Source organism: Capsicum annuum, chromosome 1 (genome assembly GCF_002878395.1).
Source record: "Capsicum annuum cultivar UCD-10X-F1 chromosome 1, UCD10Xv1.1, whole genome shotgun sequence".
Taxonomy (NCBI): domain Eukaryota; kingdom Viridiplantae; phylum Streptophyta; class Magnoliopsida; order Solanales; family Solanaceae; genus Capsicum; species Capsicum annuum.
The window spans coordinates 5,985,080-6,002,015 of NC_061111.1; the positions used below are offsets into that span (position 1 = coordinate 5,985,080).

General features: G+C 37.2%; 2 protein-coding genes and 1 pseudogene across 5 annotated transcripts; 2 read left to right on the forward strand and 1 right to left on the reverse strand.

Moving 5' to 3' along the window:
• Positions 1 to 248: 248 nt before the first annotated feature.
• LOC107865887 (plant UBX domain-containing protein 8) lies at positions 249 to 9,803 on the forward strand. 4 transcript variants are annotated; one of them, XM_016712083.2, is made up of 11 exons: positions 249 to 489; positions 6,100 to 6,161; positions 6,416 to 6,998; positions 7,080 to 7,163; positions 7,233 to 7,345; positions 7,531 to 7,747; positions 7,850 to 8,065; positions 8,137 to 8,268; positions 8,714 to 8,857; positions 8,947 to 9,003; positions 9,464 to 9,803. In XM_016712083.2, the coding sequence occupies exons 1-11, from the start codon at positions 406 to 408 to the stop codon at positions 9,569 to 9,571; spliced, it is 1,800 nt and encodes a 599-aa protein (XP_016567569.2). In that variant the 5' UTR covers positions 249 to 405; the 3' UTR covers positions 9,572 to 9,803. The 4 variants fall into 4 exon arrangements, with proteins under 4 accessions (XP_016567569.2, XP_016567580.2, XP_016567574.2 ...); XM_016712094.2 differs by having other exon boundaries at positions 307 to 489; positions 7,245 to 7,345; XM_016712088.2 differs by having other exon boundaries at positions 308 to 489; positions 7,540 to 7,747.
• Positions 9,804 to 12,100: 2,297 nt separating this feature from the next.
• On the forward strand, positions 12,101 to 16,010 carry LOC107865908 (scarecrow-like protein 28). Its single transcript, XM_047415024.1, has 2 exons — positions 12,101 to 15,788; positions 15,836 to 16,010. The coding sequence occupies exon 1, from the start codon at positions 13,527 to 13,529 to the stop codon at positions 15,561 to 15,563; it is 2,037 nt and encodes a 678-aa protein (XP_047270980.1). The 5' UTR covers positions 12,101 to 13,526; the 3' UTR covers positions 15,564 to 15,788; positions 15,836 to 16,010.
• Positions 16,011 to 16,107: 97 nt separating this feature from the next.
• LOC124897168 overlaps positions 16,108 to 16,936 on the reverse strand; it is a 4,147-nt pseudogene continuing 3,318 nt past the window's right edge.

Sequence of the window (16,936 nt, forward strand, 5' to 3'; positions counted from 1 at the left end):
TTTATAAATTTGATCAAACAAGCTATTAATGATTCTTATAAAATATATTTTTTAAAACAGCACTTTTAAAAATAATTTTCAAAATAAGTTAATTTTGTAAATTTGATCAAACAAGCTATTAAATCTTTTAATTTCATAAATTAAACTCAAACAACTACTATTATATTTTTTTTAATGCAAAGAAGGGAGTACACACCTATTTCAATTCCACTTTTTATTTACGGACAAACCCCTCAAATTCCAACCTAGTTTACACTCAACCCCTCTTTATTTATATTCCCTTCCTACTCTTTCAGTTTTCCCTAAATAGTATCTCTATATATATCATCTATTTTACTCTCTCACGTTTCCTTCACAAATCTCTCTGCTTCTTTCTGCAGAATTTTGAGCAATTTTTGTAGAAAAATGGCGAGACCTAATCAAGATGAAATCGATACATTCATGAATATTACTGGTGTTTCTGAAGCCACCGCTATACAAAAACTCGAGGTGATTTTTTATTTTTATTTTTATTTTTTGCAGTTTTGATTTACTGCGATTGTAGTGTTAGCCTTTCGCGATTGTTTTTAGCTTATGATTTTTGCTTAGTGTAGTATTTTATTGCTTGCAATTTTATATATATGTTTTTTTTGTGCTGTAATCAATTATCTGATGATTTAGTTTTTTTTGGGGAATTTTATTTATGATTAGTGTGACTTATTTGGAGTTCAAAATTAGTGACGTACCTTGATGATTAGAATTAATTATTGTTTACTTAATTTTAATTTTATCAGCTACTAAAACTAATAAAAAATTGTGAAATTTTCGAAAGTGTACATCTTCTGAAAATACTTACAATATTATACAGCATTATACGCGGGTGGAATCATTATATACAATGTATCAACCTTATAATGAAGTGCTGATTTATTGCGATTGTTAGTGTAAGTGTTTTCGGATTGTTTTCAGCTTATGAATTTTGTTCAGTGTAGTATTTTATGCTTGCAATTTGGTATATATTTTTTGTGCTGGAATCAATCATATGATGATTTTACCTTTTTCTGGAATTTAGTTTATTACTAGTGTGATTGTTTGAGTTCCTGAGTTTCACTGAGAGTAGTAATTTGATGCTTAGAATTACTTATTGTTTACTTAATTTTTATCAGCTACTTCAACTGAAATCTTAAAAAGTATACATCTTTTGAAAATATTTACAATATTATAGTTCATTATATAATATTATACATGATTATACCAGGGGAAAATCATTATATACAATGTATTGCATTCCGAGAGGTTTTGCGACTTTGGTTATTGTAGGCGCGTTAAGGTTGAGGAGGTTAAGGGGGCTATTCGTAGGATGCACATAGGTGGAACGATGAGGGCAAATGAGATTTCGGTGGATTTTTGGAAGTGCACAGGAGGGGCAGGTATGGAGTGGTTGATTCAGTTGTTTAACATAATTTTCAAGACGACGAAGATGCCTGAAACTTGGAGGTGGAGTATGATGATTCCGTTGTATAAGAATAAGGGTGACATTTAGGACTGCAACAATTATAGGGATATCAAGTTGTTGAGTCACACTATGAAGGCTTGGGAGAGGGTGGTAGAGTTGAGGTTGCGGAGGATTGTTATTTTTGAAAATCAGTTTGGATTTATGCTAGGACGCTCGACCATTGAAGTCATCCATCTTGTTAGGAGATTGGTGGAGCAGTATAGGGAAGGAAGAAGGATTTGCAAATGGTGTTTATCGACTTAGAGAAGGCATGTGATAGAGTTTCCAGCGAGGTTCTATGGAGGTGTTTGAAGGCTAGAGGTGTATCCATGGTGTATGCTAGGTCGATTAAGTATATATACGACGGAGCCAAGACTCGGATTAGGACTGGGGGAGGAGACTCGAAGCACTTTCCCGTCTTAATGGGGCTACACCAAGGATCAATGCTTAGTTCGTTTCTTTTTGCCTTGGTGATGGATGTTTTGACGCGTCAAATTCAAGGGAGGTGCTTTACTGTTTGCTTTCTGTGGATGATGTAGTCTTGATTGATGAGACACATGGTGGATTTAATGCTAAATTGGAGGTTTGGAGGCAAACCCTTGAGTCTAAAGGGTTTAGGTTGAGTAGGTCCAAGACAAAATATTTGGAGTGTAAGTTCAGCAAGGTGTCTCATGAGTTCGATGTGGTTGTTAAGCTTGATACTCATTCCATCAATAAGAGAGATAATTTCAAGTATCTAGAGTCTATGATTCAGGGGAATGGAGAGATTGAGGAAGATGTCACTCATAGGATTGGGGTAGGGTGGATGAAATGAAGGCGCGTCTTCGAAATCTTGTGTGACAAAAAGGTACCTCCTAAACTTAAAGGTAAGTTTTACAAAGTGGTGGTTAGATCGGCTTTGTTGTATGGGTCAGAGTGTTGGCTTGTCAAGAAGGCCCATATCCAGAAGATGAAGATGGCAGAGATGAGAATGCTTCGGTGGGTGTGTGGGTGTACTAGGAAAGATAAGATTAGAAATGAGGTTATTCGAGATAAGGTGGGAGTGGCTTCGGTGGAAGCCAAGATGAGGAAAGTGAGGTTGAGATGGTCGGTCATGTGATGAGGAGGGGCACGGATGCCCCAGTGCGGAGGTGCGAGAGGTTGGTTAGGGTTGGTTTCAAGCAATGTGGAGGTAGACCGAAGAAATATTGGAGGGAGGTGATTAGACACGACATGAAGTAGCTCCAGCTTATCGAGGACATGAACCTGGATAGGAATTTGTGGAGGAGACGGAGTAGGGTAGAAGGTTAGTATTAGTTTAGGATGTTGTATCATTTGTTGTCTTGTTATATCTTGTATATGGTATTATTGGATGTGTTGATTTCTATTGTATCTTGTCCTTTTACTATTCCTTGTCTAGATTGTTTTATTTTGTCGGAAACAACCTCTCTATCTCTGGTATGAACTGCATACACTTATTCTCCCCAGAACCCACTTGGTGGGAATATACTGGGTATGTTGTTGTTGACAATGTATCAACCTTGTACAGAGTTCTAATCTAATGTAATTTTTAGTGCAAGGGTTTTCAGATTGTTTTCAACTTATGACTTTTGCTCAGTATAGTATGTATCAGCCTTGTATAAAGTTCTGATTTAATATGATTGTTAGTGCAAGGGTTTTCGGATTGTTTTCAGCTTATGATTTTTGCTTAGTGTAATATTTTATTGTTTGCAATTTGATATTTTTTTTGCACTGGAATCAATCATGTGATGATTATTGTGTTTGATTGGTAAGTTGATTTATTTTTTTGGAAATTGATAACTGATTACTGACCGAGGGTTTATCGGAAACAGTCAGAGGTAGTGGTATGGACTGCGTACACTCTATCCTCCCCAGACCCCACTATGTGGGAATAAACTGGGTTTATTGTTGTTGTTGTTGATAACTGATTACTGATTAGTATGATTGTTTTGAGTTCATTTTCTTGTAGTGTAGTACTTTGATGCTTAGAATTAATTATTGTTTACTTAATGTTAATCTACTGCTTCAACCAATAAAAAAAAGTAAATTTTCAAAAAAATAAAACTTTTGAAATTATTTCAGTCACGTAGCCCAATATTATACAACAACAACAACATACCCAGTATATTCCCACATAGTGGGGTCTGGGGAGGGTAGAGTGTACGTAGCCCAATATTATACCTGGGGAATTATTATATATAATGTATTCACCTTGTATAAAGTTTCTAATAGGGTAGACAAGGTGTTTATACACAAATTTGGGTTAAATTGTGTGTGTATACACGAAGTGTGGGCTACGTGGTGTAAATTTTTTCAAAAATAGAAATTGAGCGTAACACTCCCAAAAAAAATGTAATGAGTTACTTCATTTGTTTGAAAATGTTGGTACTTTTGCTTCCCATGATTCAAACTAATAGAACTTTAATCAACATTTCAAAATGTATCTCGTTCACGATTTTGATAAATGGGGAGTTATATTGTTTTAGTAGGATTGTGTAATTTATTAGTATATAAACTCTAATTATAAGATTCTTAGTAATTCAACTCCAATTAAGCTCCAAAAGTTTGTCAAGTTGACTCTCTACAAGCTAAATTTGCCAAACAAATTGTGATATGAGGTGTTTTTCTTTTTTCTTTTTTGATAACCATGGTATTCGGGTTGGCTTGCGGGCACCTTGATTAATTTCCTGGATATCTGCCATCTCCCACCAGCAATAGGCACCAACAACCGGTATCAGGTAACTCTGTTCATAAGGCTAGAACAAATGAGAATAAATCACCTAGTCTTTTGTGTCTGATGGGAAATGATTCTCATACCTCATGGTGCTCAACCCACATCATTGACCATTCGGCCACACCCTTGGGTGTGATATATTGAGATATTTTTACTCTTCCTACCACAAGACTTTTGGATCTTGTGGTCTTAAATTAGATATGTGGAACATGCCAAAAATGTTTTTCTCTTATGGTATTCAACATGCCACGTGGAAAGTTGAAATTGAAGAATTGCCAAAAAAATTAAAGACATTCTATTTGAAACAAACTAAAAAGGGAAGTAGGACAAGCAAATTGAAATGGGTGCGAGGTCACGGATTAGGGTAGAGGGTTATATTGAAGTGGGTGAAAGCCCCACATTGGTTGGGGAATGGACTGACAATTTGCTTATGTGGATTTGAGCAATCCTTCCCTCATGAGCTAGCTTTTGGGGTTGATTTAGGCCCAGGTGACATATCTTTATAGGTTAGTGGGTAGGAGTTCGTCCGTAATAGTATGGAGGAGTGCTTTGTTTGTATTTGTGTCTGTAATTTCTTGTTCGTGGTGTTTCGTTGATGTCTATGATTTCAAATAGATAGTTTATAGTATTATCTTGTGGAGCAGTGTGTTATCCCATTTTGATGTGTGCTATTATGGTTTTTGTTTGTTGTACTGTTATCTGTTCTGAGCCGGGGGTCCATCAACAACCTCTCTACTTCATCTGAGGTAGTGGTATGGCCTGCGTACACTTTACCCTCCCCAGACCCCACTTTGCGGGAATGCACTGGGTATGTTATTGTTGTAGTATCTTTTTGGGTATGCTACAAGTATATTTTTTTTGCCCAACCACTTCAATAGAAATATTTACCTTGTTAAAAAAAGGAGGTTATCCTCGAATGTATAAAATCATTTCTCCCTCGAGAACTCCTTCTATTTCTCTAGTTCCACAGGACCCACAAGTGGCTAGCCCGAGAACGTTCCTTGCAGCCGAACATTGAATGTACTTTATTTAGGTGTTAGCTAATATATGTGTATTTATGATGTGCGTTGGAATTTGATGGGTTCGTGCCTTACAACATGCATTCCGATAATCATCTGGAAAGAATCCTTGGGAACCCCAAAGCGTTGACTTTGAAAATAGAATCCCACTATTTTATGTAGACAATGATGGTGATATTCCATAAAGTTATGTCCTCCTGTAGAACCCTCCTCTCCCCCCCAAAAAGACAATGCCTGGATATGTCACTCAATATTCCTTTTCCTTCCTCTTTTACCGGTATCAGTGGGCAATGGATGGAGAGAGATCTGTCAAAACAAACATGTGATGTGTCAAATTGGAGTCAAGAAAATGACAGAATTTCAGGAGAATCTAAGCAGCCTTCCAACGAACCTTTCACTTTCTGAGGCATCACCCAATTAATAACACGAAGATTTAGGAATGACTCCCAACATTCTCTAGAAATTTTGGGTCTTGTCGTGGAAGCTTAAATGTAAGCATGAAAGACAAGTTGTGACATGGTTGTTTTGGGTGGATTGCTTTTCTTTTATCAAGTGTATTTTATCTTCTTGGAGTTTGATATTCTATTAGCATCACACAGAAGTATCGAGACAATCTGTTGATTGATATAAGGTTGGAGATGCACTTTAGTGTTTTGTTGCATCTTTAGGACATATTTTGCAAATGTTCATCCATTGTCATTGCTTGGTGCTTGGCGGATTTCCCTGCGACATCACAATACCTTGCTCCTTATACAGTAGCAGCTCTGGCTGATTATGTAAACAATAACATTTGATATGGGAGCTCCATAAATCCAGCCTTTTTTTCTTTGAATGAAATAGCTTTATTATTATCTTATATGCTGTGTTGATAGGAGCATGGTGGGAATTTGAATGAAGCTGTGGATGCACATTTCAATCAGGGAGACATCAATAGGTTAGTAATACATGTCCTTGGTCTCATTATTACATTCTACCCATTGTGCTTGCCTGTTAGCCGGTTATTATTTCTTTTTCTTCTTCTTCATCTTCTTCCTTTTTTTTTTTTTTGAAATTGGTAACGTTCTTGTTCTTCTTCCTTTTTTTTTTTCTGAAATTGGTAACGTTCTTCTTCTTCTTCATTTTCTTTTTGCCGAAGCTATAATGATTTTACTTACCGTCAGTCGCTGATTGTTGTTTCTAATTATGCAGAGTAAATGCAGCACCTGTTGCTGCTGCTCCACATGAGGATGATATGGAAATAGATGATCCCATTACAGAGGAGTTTCACAGGCCTCCCTTTTCAGTTTTTCCCTCTTCTAGAATTCCAAATGCTTTCTCCCTTCTTGATCCTAGTTTCCCTAGAAGTGTGTTCGACACCGATCTTACAAGCCATGCTCCATTTGTTTCACATCCAAGACAAGTAAGAGAGATACCTGTTGAGGTGAAGGATGGGGATGGACAATCTGGTCATTCTAGAAATGCTCCTGTTATTGAGGATGTTACAGACACTGACCAGACCCATGGCCCAGAAACTCATGGGACTGTCATAATTGATGAGGATGATGACGAAATAGTTCCAGATCCTCTGGCAACACATGCTGCCAGGCGTGATAGAACAAGTGATGATGTCTTTGACGGGGACTCCACAGCAGTGTTCTCTGGACCAAGTGCTCCTGCTGCTGATGTCTTGCCAGACTATGCCAATGATATTGAGGAGGAAATGGTTCGCGCTGCAATTGAAGCTTCCAAACGTGATGCTGAAATGTCGACTCAACAATTCGATGTCAACAGTGTATGTAGTGATATTGCTAATTCTGACGTCCTTGGAGCTTCTTCCGCTTTCAACCATTGATATTCCTTTGTCATGCTACAGGAGCTAAGTGATCCAAGGCCTCAACCAAGGCAGTCTCATCTAGAGGATGCTCAACTTGCACATGCAGTCTCTTTGTCTATGAAGGTTCTACATTTACTATTGCTATACTTTTTTTCTACCGGTATTTCTCATGTTAACATTGAGGCAATTCAGACTGCTGAGCAGGAGAAAACAATGCATGAAGAAAGCAAAGCTATACCAGAATCAGAAGCTTATAAGCTAGCTGAAGAGAATGAGCATGGAAAATCTACAATTTTAAATGGAAGGTACTGGTTGTTGTCTGGAATGTTTATTATGAAGATAAAATTTCTGTATGTATCTCCTTACACATTGCTTACCCGTCTCGCACTTGCAAGCGGAGCATCCCTTCTTCAACTACACCTATACTCGTGTGTATTAGAGTAAAGAGAGCATTTTCTGCACTTTTGGGTTATCTAACTAGTCTCTCCAGGCAATTTAGGTCAGAGGTGGGGAGTTCATCCGTCCAAGATGAACCTGAAGATTTGGAAGAGGAACCACTGGTTTGGCGCAGAAGAAAACCTATATCTTCAGGTTCTGAAACAGCCCAGGATACCGAAGAACGAGTTGCTAGCCCATTATCAAATCCTCGGCCACATGATAATCCTAATCACTCCCCAAGAAACGGTGCTGACTTCCAATCTGATGAGGTATTTTTGTTCGTTTTAGTGATGGTTGTTGCCATAGATATTCATTTTTCTTTGGACTATGCATATGTTTACCCTTTACTTCCATATACTTTCTCTTTGAAGTGGGGTGGCATGTCATCCCTGGAACATGATGAAGCTGTCATGCTTGAGGCTGCAATATTTGGTGGAATACCTGAGGGTACTGGATATCGTTTACCTTATGCACCTCATCAGCCTATTCAGAATGGCGCTGATGGACCCATGGGTCCCTATCAACTGCCAATGTATCGTCCGCCATCTCCCTCACTTGTGGCCCAACGTTTACTTCGGGAACAGCAGGTTAGCATTTTAAGCCCGTAGCTGCAATTAATTAGCTATTTCTCACCTGATTCTTCTAATATTGTATGTAGGATGATGAATATCATGCTGCATTGCAAGCTGATAGAGAAAAGGAATTGAAGGCAAAGCAAGAAGCTGAAGCTGCAGTTGAAGAAATGAGACAGAAGGAGGAGGAATCGCGAAGGAAAGCAGAGGAGGAAAAGGTATTAACCGTTAAGTGTCACATCTCCTAAAGAAAACGGTGAAGAAATGGGAACACTGAATCCCATTCACTTTTTTCCCTTGTGAATTTTATTGGCAGTGAAGATATTTTGTCATTCAATCTTTTTTTAGCCATCTGCTTTTACGTCATTGTTGTTCTTCAACAAGATTTTCATTTCTGTTTCTGTGTCGTAGGGTTTTTGTGCATGCACACACAACATGGTTTAATCCTTTAGGTGGTAAAAAATTTCATTTTTCCTTCTCTGTGATTGTTATTAAATTGAAGATCGAAGGACTTGGTGAAACATATATATTATCTCTGTAGTAGGTTACGAAACCCATGTCTTATCTCTGTAGTAGGTTACGAAACCCATGTCTTATCTCTGTAGTAGGTTTTAGCATAGATAATACAATGGCTTTAGAATCTCAGACTCAGTTATTGATCAGGAAATGGAGAGACAATTAGCAGCAAAAGAAGCTTCTCTTCCTCAGGAGCCAACAGCAGATAACGAGAATGTTGTGAATCTCGTTGTGCGTATGCCAGATGGCAGCCGCAGAGGGCGGCGCTTTCTCAAATCTGATAGATTACAGGTATATTGGTGTATTCAGGAGACATGATTTCTGCAGATTGTATGGTATGATTTTATGGTGATTTAACTGTATCAATGTGTGCTCTGCAGTCTCTTTTCGATTACATTGATGTTGGCAGAGTGGTCAAGCCCGGCACATACAGATTGGTAACTCTCTTTTAACTTTAGAATCTCCTAGTAGTTGGGGTTTGGCTAATGTATGTTCTTACAAAAATGTTCCTCAGTTTGTTGCTTTAGAGTTGTTTCAACTTTCAAAATGGTTAGGAACTTCCACTTTGACAGTAATTGTGTCTTGTGAAAGAGTAGTGTTTTTGTGTGTGTTTGCATCTTTCTATTTCATAAATTCATAGTTCTATTTTATTTGTTTTGTAACAACTAAAATTGGCATTCAATACATGTACCCAAGGGTGTAACCCAGTGATCAAAGATAAAGCGGGTTGAGAACCATGAGTTGGTTCAAATCCCATTGGTGGCAAAAGCACCAGTTAACTTATTCTCTCTGTCAGTCAAGAGTTACCTGGTACTTCTGCATGGAGGTAGCAGGGTACCCCGAGGAAACCATAAATTTGATATTGATACTTGCTAATACTATGTCAACTACGTGCAGGTAAGACCTTATCCAAGGCGTGCTTTCAGTGATGGAGAGAGTACCTTGTCTTTGGACGAACTGGGTTTGACGAGCAAACAAGAAGCCCTGTTTCTGGAGTCGATATAAGTTATTCCTGTTGTAAAGTAGTTTCCGATCTCTTCTTAAAGACATAGATTATACATACATAGGGGTGAAAATGGTGGTCATGGGTTGGTTTGTTTTGGTTGGTAAACATCACTGCAAATTATTAACTGGTTGCTCGGGAGAACACCATATGATGATTTATGGTGCTTTATATGTGGAATTATTTGCTTATTCAAAATGGGAAAAAAAAAATAAAATTATAAACTCCGCTAAATCGTCATGTGACAATCTGGAGCAATGATAAGACACCTTTCCTAGCGGAGCATCGACTGGCCTTAACGTAAGAAGTCCAAGAGCGATGTCTCGTGACACACTTCGCATGTGTGGATGGTTCGAAATTCAGTGGAGGATGAGTCCGTCCGTCCTATTTTTCTGCACTTAGTTTTCCTCATCCATTTGAAAGGACAAGCATTCTGTCTACTCCCTTCGACTCATTTAACGTGCCACAATTTTTTTTGGTCCGTCTAAAAAAAAATGTTAATGTTATTTTTTTATTTGATAACTATTTAATGAACATCATTTTCATTTTATTCTTATTGTGCCCCGCTTAATAAGAAAAAATAATTAAAAAGTAAACATTAAAGTAACTATAAGAGGGATAATTTTTAAAGTTATTATTTATTTTTTAAACTTCGTGTTCGATTAAAAAATGACACAAAATGAAAAGAGGGAAGGTATGACAAAGCCAATTACTTCCTTCGTTTCAAAAAAATAAAGAAGACTTTTAAATTGTGTGGTCTTAAATTAAAAAAATGTTAAATGTATTAAGATGTTCTTTAATCTTGTGGTCTTGAATATATCATGTGAAAAGTATTAAAGTATTGTAAAAAAAAAAGAGATCAATTTTGTTAAAATAATTTTTTTAAAAAAGTAAATCATTCTTTTTTGGAATGGAGGATTAATATTTAGTAAGAAATTTGGTGAAGGAACTAAAGGATTTTTGACCAAATCAATATGACGTTACTGTACTCTGACACTACTGCCCTGCTCCACGAGCTCTTGGATTTAACCTGTTCTTGCTGAAATTTAACTAGACTTGCAACTTGTCATCTACCTACTACGTTAATTTATCCTATGTGTCAATACGTATTTGGTTTAGTTTACGCTTGTCTCGATTAATTTATAAAATATTTGTCATTTTTCACTAGCATATGTATTATATAACTTTATCTATCGGTGATTTTGCTATTGAAAATTAAACTTGAGATCATTATTTTCAACCTACTCCATTGACCACTACCATGCTTGAAGTGACAATATTTTTTTTGTGGTTTGCATTTTCTTAACTATTCAAAAGTTAAAATTAGTACAAAAGGTATATATATTTGTTTATTGGTACGTCTCCGTTACATTATCTTGTTAACAAGTTTGTTTTTCTTCTTTAACCAAACACACAAGAAATATTTTTTTAGTGTGCTTTTATTACAAACATTAGTAGTTTTTTATTGAGAAAATTTATGAAAGGTATTTGAAGTTTTAGAAAAACCAAGAGATCACTTATTTCCCTTTTAGCTGTGTAGTTGAACGCTCTAATGCTCTTAATCAAGATCACCAAATATTTTTCTTAATTTAACAGTGACATATTTCGTATATTTTCACATGTGGAAATCGAAGAAGTAAGATATATATAGATCTTATATTATGAAATAGCGAAGTTGTTTTTAATAAACTCAAAAAGAAAAGTTTTTGTAATATTATGTTGCAAAAATCTTAAATACTGTGACATGAAACTATAAAACAAAAACATCACTCCACACATTGGTACGAATCTTTTTGCAACTGGCCCCCCTTCTTTGTCTTCATTGATATGTCCATCAATAAAGCAATCTAATTAATTTACACTAATACTACTTTGCCTTTGCACTGTAATTTCCCTGATTAGTGAGTTAATTATACTTTGTAATCTCCCAGAAAACTTCACTAATTAAAATGGTTAAACAAAAAAGCAACGGTCAAGTAAAAAACGGGTATCATGACACATGCACGTGCGTTGGACGTGACTTCAACTGCACCCTCTAAAAGACCAAAAAAAAAAATAAAAAATTATTAATTTGGTCATCCTACCTTCCTTTTTAATCTATTTTAATAAAATATAGTAACTCTTTATTTTTTTTAACTTTATACATGTCATATTTAAACTCACAAGATTATATGATAATTCCGATAAGCTCCTCAAAATTATGTGTCAAGTTTAATACTATCATCGCCATAACTTTCATTTAGGAGTGTCAAAATATGAATAAATAAATTCACGAACAAGTTAAGTAATGCCAATATGTAATATATATACATAAGAATATATTTTTATCTAGCTGTACAATGTAATTTTCTGACAAAGGAGTATCACCCTGCTCGACTACTGGTTAAAACGAAGGAGTATCACTTTTTGACTGTCTCGAATTATTCTTTGTCTTGAGTTGAGCATCTATCCGAAAAAGTATATGTTCCTCTCTTTAAGTAGAGGTAAAATATGCACACGCTCTACCCTCTTAGTGCTTCTCTTTATGAGGTTATTATTGTTGTACATATTTAAAGCTACGAGATTGAAGACATACGTATTTTTATCTAACTACATAGTTTTAACGAAGGAACGTCAACAAATTAAAATCAGACAAATAAATTAAAACGGAAGTAATTTGTTACACTGTTCCCTACAATAGCAACTCCCCTCTGCAACGGTTATATTCCTCTGACAAATCTCTCAACGGTCATATTCTTTTTCCTTGTCCACCGTCTGATTTTCTAATCGAACGGTCATAGATCAAAGGTTCCTCCTCTCCCCTTTGTCCAACATTATCTTTACCAAGCCATCATTTGTTTCCCTCTAGAAGTGAAAAACTAGAAGAGGGGGGTTGTTTGTTTCACTCTCAATATATAAAATAACACAGTTGTTTATGGGTTTTAGCTTTTTTGGGTAGTGGGGCTACTTCTTTTTCCTCAATTTTTCTCTCTGGTGATGACAATGATAATGATGATGATGACAGTTTGATTTGTCTGTTTCTATGCATGTTTGAAGGTGTTGTGGTGGAAGGTTAAGGGGTGGTTTCTTGGGGGGTTGGTGTTGATTTTTGTTGAGTTTTTTTAGGTTGAATGTTCTTTGTGGGGTTGTTTAGAATCTTGTTTTGTGAAATGAGTAGCTCAAAGGTTCAATTTTAAGGTGTTGATTTTGAGTTTTAGGTTGGATTTTCTTTGTGGGGTTGTTTGAAATCTTGTTTGGTGAAAAGGGTTGCTCAAAGATTCAATTTTTAAGGTGTTGATTATCTTGTGGGGTTCTTTGACATCTTGTTTAGTGAAAAGGGTTGCTCAAAGATTCAATTTTTGGTTAAGGTTTTAGCTTGGATTTCTTGTGGGGTTGTTTGAAATTTTGTTTTAAGAAATGGGTCTCTCAAAGATTCAGTTTTTAAGGTGTTGAAATGGGATTCTTGAACTCAAAGTTTCAGTCTGTATGCAGCATTTCTGGAAAAAAATGTGTTCCAGAGTTTCAACATTCATGGTGTGAGTTCTTTTTCTTTCAGCTCTTTTGGAGACTATGAGTTTTATTCTATTTTGAAAGTTTTGGAATCCGATGATCGTTTTTTGGTAGGTGTTAAATTGTTGATAATAGGAGAATTCTTTCAAATTCTTTGATTCTTTCTATTGGTGTATGTGTATTTGTTGCATATAGAAATATACATAGGACACACAGATATATCACATTTTGTTTTTTTGGCATCGGATTCCAATTTTTGTTATTCTTGGAACCTCACACACACTCACATATATAGACATTGTTCTGTTTCTCTTGGATCATCTATAGAAAGCATTGACAATATTGTATATTTCATAGTGAAAATATATACATTTATAGAAAGATAAGAGAGACAGAGACATAGAGAAGAAAAGGGTGGGGTGAGTTGGAGTTGAAAAGAAAGAAAAAAAAGTTGGAAGGGTGTGAATAATGTTGGCTGGTTGTTCTTCTTCATTGTTGTCACCTAGGCATAGATTAAGGAGTGAAGCATCTGCACAGTTTCAGGCTTGTAATTTCCCATCAATGAGCACACAAAGATTGGACTTGCCATGTAGTTTTGCTAGAAAAGATACCTCAAGGTCCCAGGCTATTAGGCCAGTAGGCCTTTCTGTTGAGAAGCCAATTGAAGCCAAGAATAGTAGTTGTTCTCTCAAGCAGAACATTCGTCTACCGCCATCCTCGACAAGTGCGCAGACATCATATGTAGAAGGTAGAAGAGAAAGCAAAGATGAATTTTGGGAAAAAGGTAGGAGCTTGAAGAGGTATGCTGAGCAGGGATGTCTTGATGATGAGACCTGCATGAGCAGAGCTAAGAGGAAAAAGGGAAATAGGAAGTCAGGTGATTGTTCAGAAGAAGGTTATGGTCTGAGTTTGAGACAATTGGGTGGTGGTGATTTCTGGTTACAATCGGGTTTCAACGTGGCACGATCAGTTCCCTTAATTGCAGGCCTTCATCCACCTCAAGCAGCACCATTCTCCTTTTCTTGTTCTGGAGAGGAAGAGAGTGTATGTTATGTGCCCAGTGAAGTGATATCACCACCTCCGCCTTTGTCAAACAATCCTTGGATTGAATCTGTAGTGACTGAGATTACTAATTTTGGTGACAAGAATGCCTCAACAAGTCAAGATCTGGCCAAAGAGACCTCAGTATCAAGTGCTTCATTAGACAGTCATGGCTTGGTTCTTAGGCCTAATGAGATTCCGGGGGAGCATGAAGTAGGCAATGGTTCTAGGCAGCCTAATCCAAACGACAGGGGTGAAGTTGTAGCAGCGCATAATGGGCATAATAACCATCGGGAGGATGATGCAGCTGAGCTGATCAGCTTACTTGTGAGTTGTGCTGAAGCAATTGGCTCAAGGAATGTCACCGGTGTTAATCAGCTGATAGCTAGGCTAGGGCAGCTTGCCTCTCCAAGAGGGTCTCCAATAAGCCGGCTAACTGCTTACTTCACTGAAGCTTTAGCTTTGCGTGTTGCTAGGCTTTGGCCTCACATCTTTCACATTGTACCCCCTCGGGACCTTGATCGTTTAGATGATGATAGCAGTTCAGCGTTAAGGCTGTTGAATCAGGTTAGTCCAATTCCAAAGTTCATCCATTTCACATCAAATGAGATTCTGCTTAGAGCTTTTGAAGGCAAGGACCGGGTTCATATTATTGATTTTGACATTAAGCAAGGGCTGCAGTGGCCTAGTCTGTTTCAGAGTTTGGCTTCTAGGCCAAACCCTCCCACTCATGTTAGAATTACTGGTATAGGAGAATCAAAGCAGGATCTTGTTGAAACAGGAGATAGACTTGCTGAGTTTGCCGAGGCATTGAATCTGGCTTTCGAGTTCCATCCAGTTGTTGACAGGTTAGAAGATGTAAGGCTATGGATGCTTCATGTAAAAGAGGGAGAAAGTGTTGCAGTGAATTGTGTATTACAGATGCACAGGCTTCTATATGATAATTCTGGGGGCATCCTGAGGGACTTTCTGGGGTTGATTAGAAGCACAAATCCCACAATTATTTTGCTGGCAGAGCAAGAAGCTGCGCACAATGAGCCTAGCCTGGACGCAAGACTCGTCAACTCACTCAGATACTATGCTGCTGTCTTTGATTCTATTGGTTTCAACCTTCCATTAGACAGCCCTGCCAGGATTAAGATCGAGGAGTTGTTTGCTCGTGAGATTAGAAATATCATTGCTTGCGAAGGACGAGATAGGACTGAAAGGCATGAATGTTTTGGGAAATGGCGGAATCTGATGGAACAAGGGAGTTTCAGATGCACAGGGATTACAGAAAGGGAACTGCTTCAGAGTCAAATGTTGTTGAAGATGTACTCATGTGAGGACTACAGGGTCACAAAGCAAGGGAACGACGATGCTGCACTTACTCTGAGTTGGTTAGATCAGCCTCTATGCACAGTCTCCGCGTGGGCACCCATTGATGCTGCTGGAAGTTCATCCTCTTATTATCAGCCAAGTTGATTGATTGGTCTTTTGTCGAAGCTCTTCATTCATTCATAGACACAGAAGCATTCTTCTTTTCGTACACAGGAAAAAAGTTAACAAATTCTTTGTAGGTAGACTCATTCTTTCATTCTTTATTGCAGATAGATTTGCCAATCCAGTAAGAAAAAGAAAATCCTTTAGATAAAAAAAATTGCCTAGGGTCAGGTACAGGTTTCTAGTTCCTCAGGGTTCATTTTGTTTGTACCTTTGATTTCATATTTGTATTCATTCTTTATTCTTCTTGCAAGCTACCTTTGATTTCATATTTGTATTCATTCTTTATTCTTCTTGCAAGCTAGGTTTTCTTTATATTCAGTCAATTCCGTCGATGTATTCTTTCATTGGTTGTAATTTGTTATTGTTATTCATTCCATTGTAGCAAGATATCAGATATTGTTTTTAATGAAGTAATTCTTTTAGTAATTTCTCTCATCAGTCACAAATTCTCTTTGCCTTCATTTTATATATTTTGTATGTCTGAATATATATAATTGAAATGCTTGCCACAAGTATGCTCAACTGAAGAATCAAATAATTTATGCACTAGCACATTATCTTATTTTAATATATAACTGGCCTCTTTATTACCACAAGAACTATACTACAGGAGAATTAAGGCAGGAAAAGATATACTAATGCATAGTGCAATGTATAACACAGATAAGAGACATTATAGTATAACCCAATGGGCATTTTCTGGCCTTGGGAATTAGAAGCAATGGTTCTTTCTTTTGCAGTGTTACTCCAAATTTTTCAGTCATGTCTAGCTCCGCGGTACATTTTCCATGAGGAAGTTCCCAATCAAAGAAATGAACAAGTGAAGCAAGGACTAAGGGAACTTCTATTGCAGCCATGGGCAGGCCTGGACATATCCTCCTACCGGCACCAAAGGGTAAGAACTCAAAGTCATTCCCTTTGAAGTCCATATCAGAACACAGAAACCTCTGTGGTTTAAACATCTCTGGCTCTTCCCATATTGAAGGATCCCTTGTGATAGCCCAGATGTTAACCATGATTTGAGCGTCTTTAGGAATTGTGTAACTCATTATTTGGCAGGTTTCGGTAGCACGATGTGGAAGCAGCAACGGTGCTGGAGGATGCAACCTAAGTGTTTCCTTCACACAGGCTTGGACATAGGACATCTGCAGCAATTGAGATTCTTTTGGATAATCACTGTCACTGAGTTCTATCTCAAGCTCCTCTCGAACTTTCTTCATTGACTCTACATTTTTAATCAGCTCTGCCAACGCCCACTCTATCGTTGAGGTAGTGGTGTCTGACCCAGCAGAGAGTAACTCCTTCACAGGGTTAGAAGGAAACTTGTTATATACAACATGCTGATTACAGAA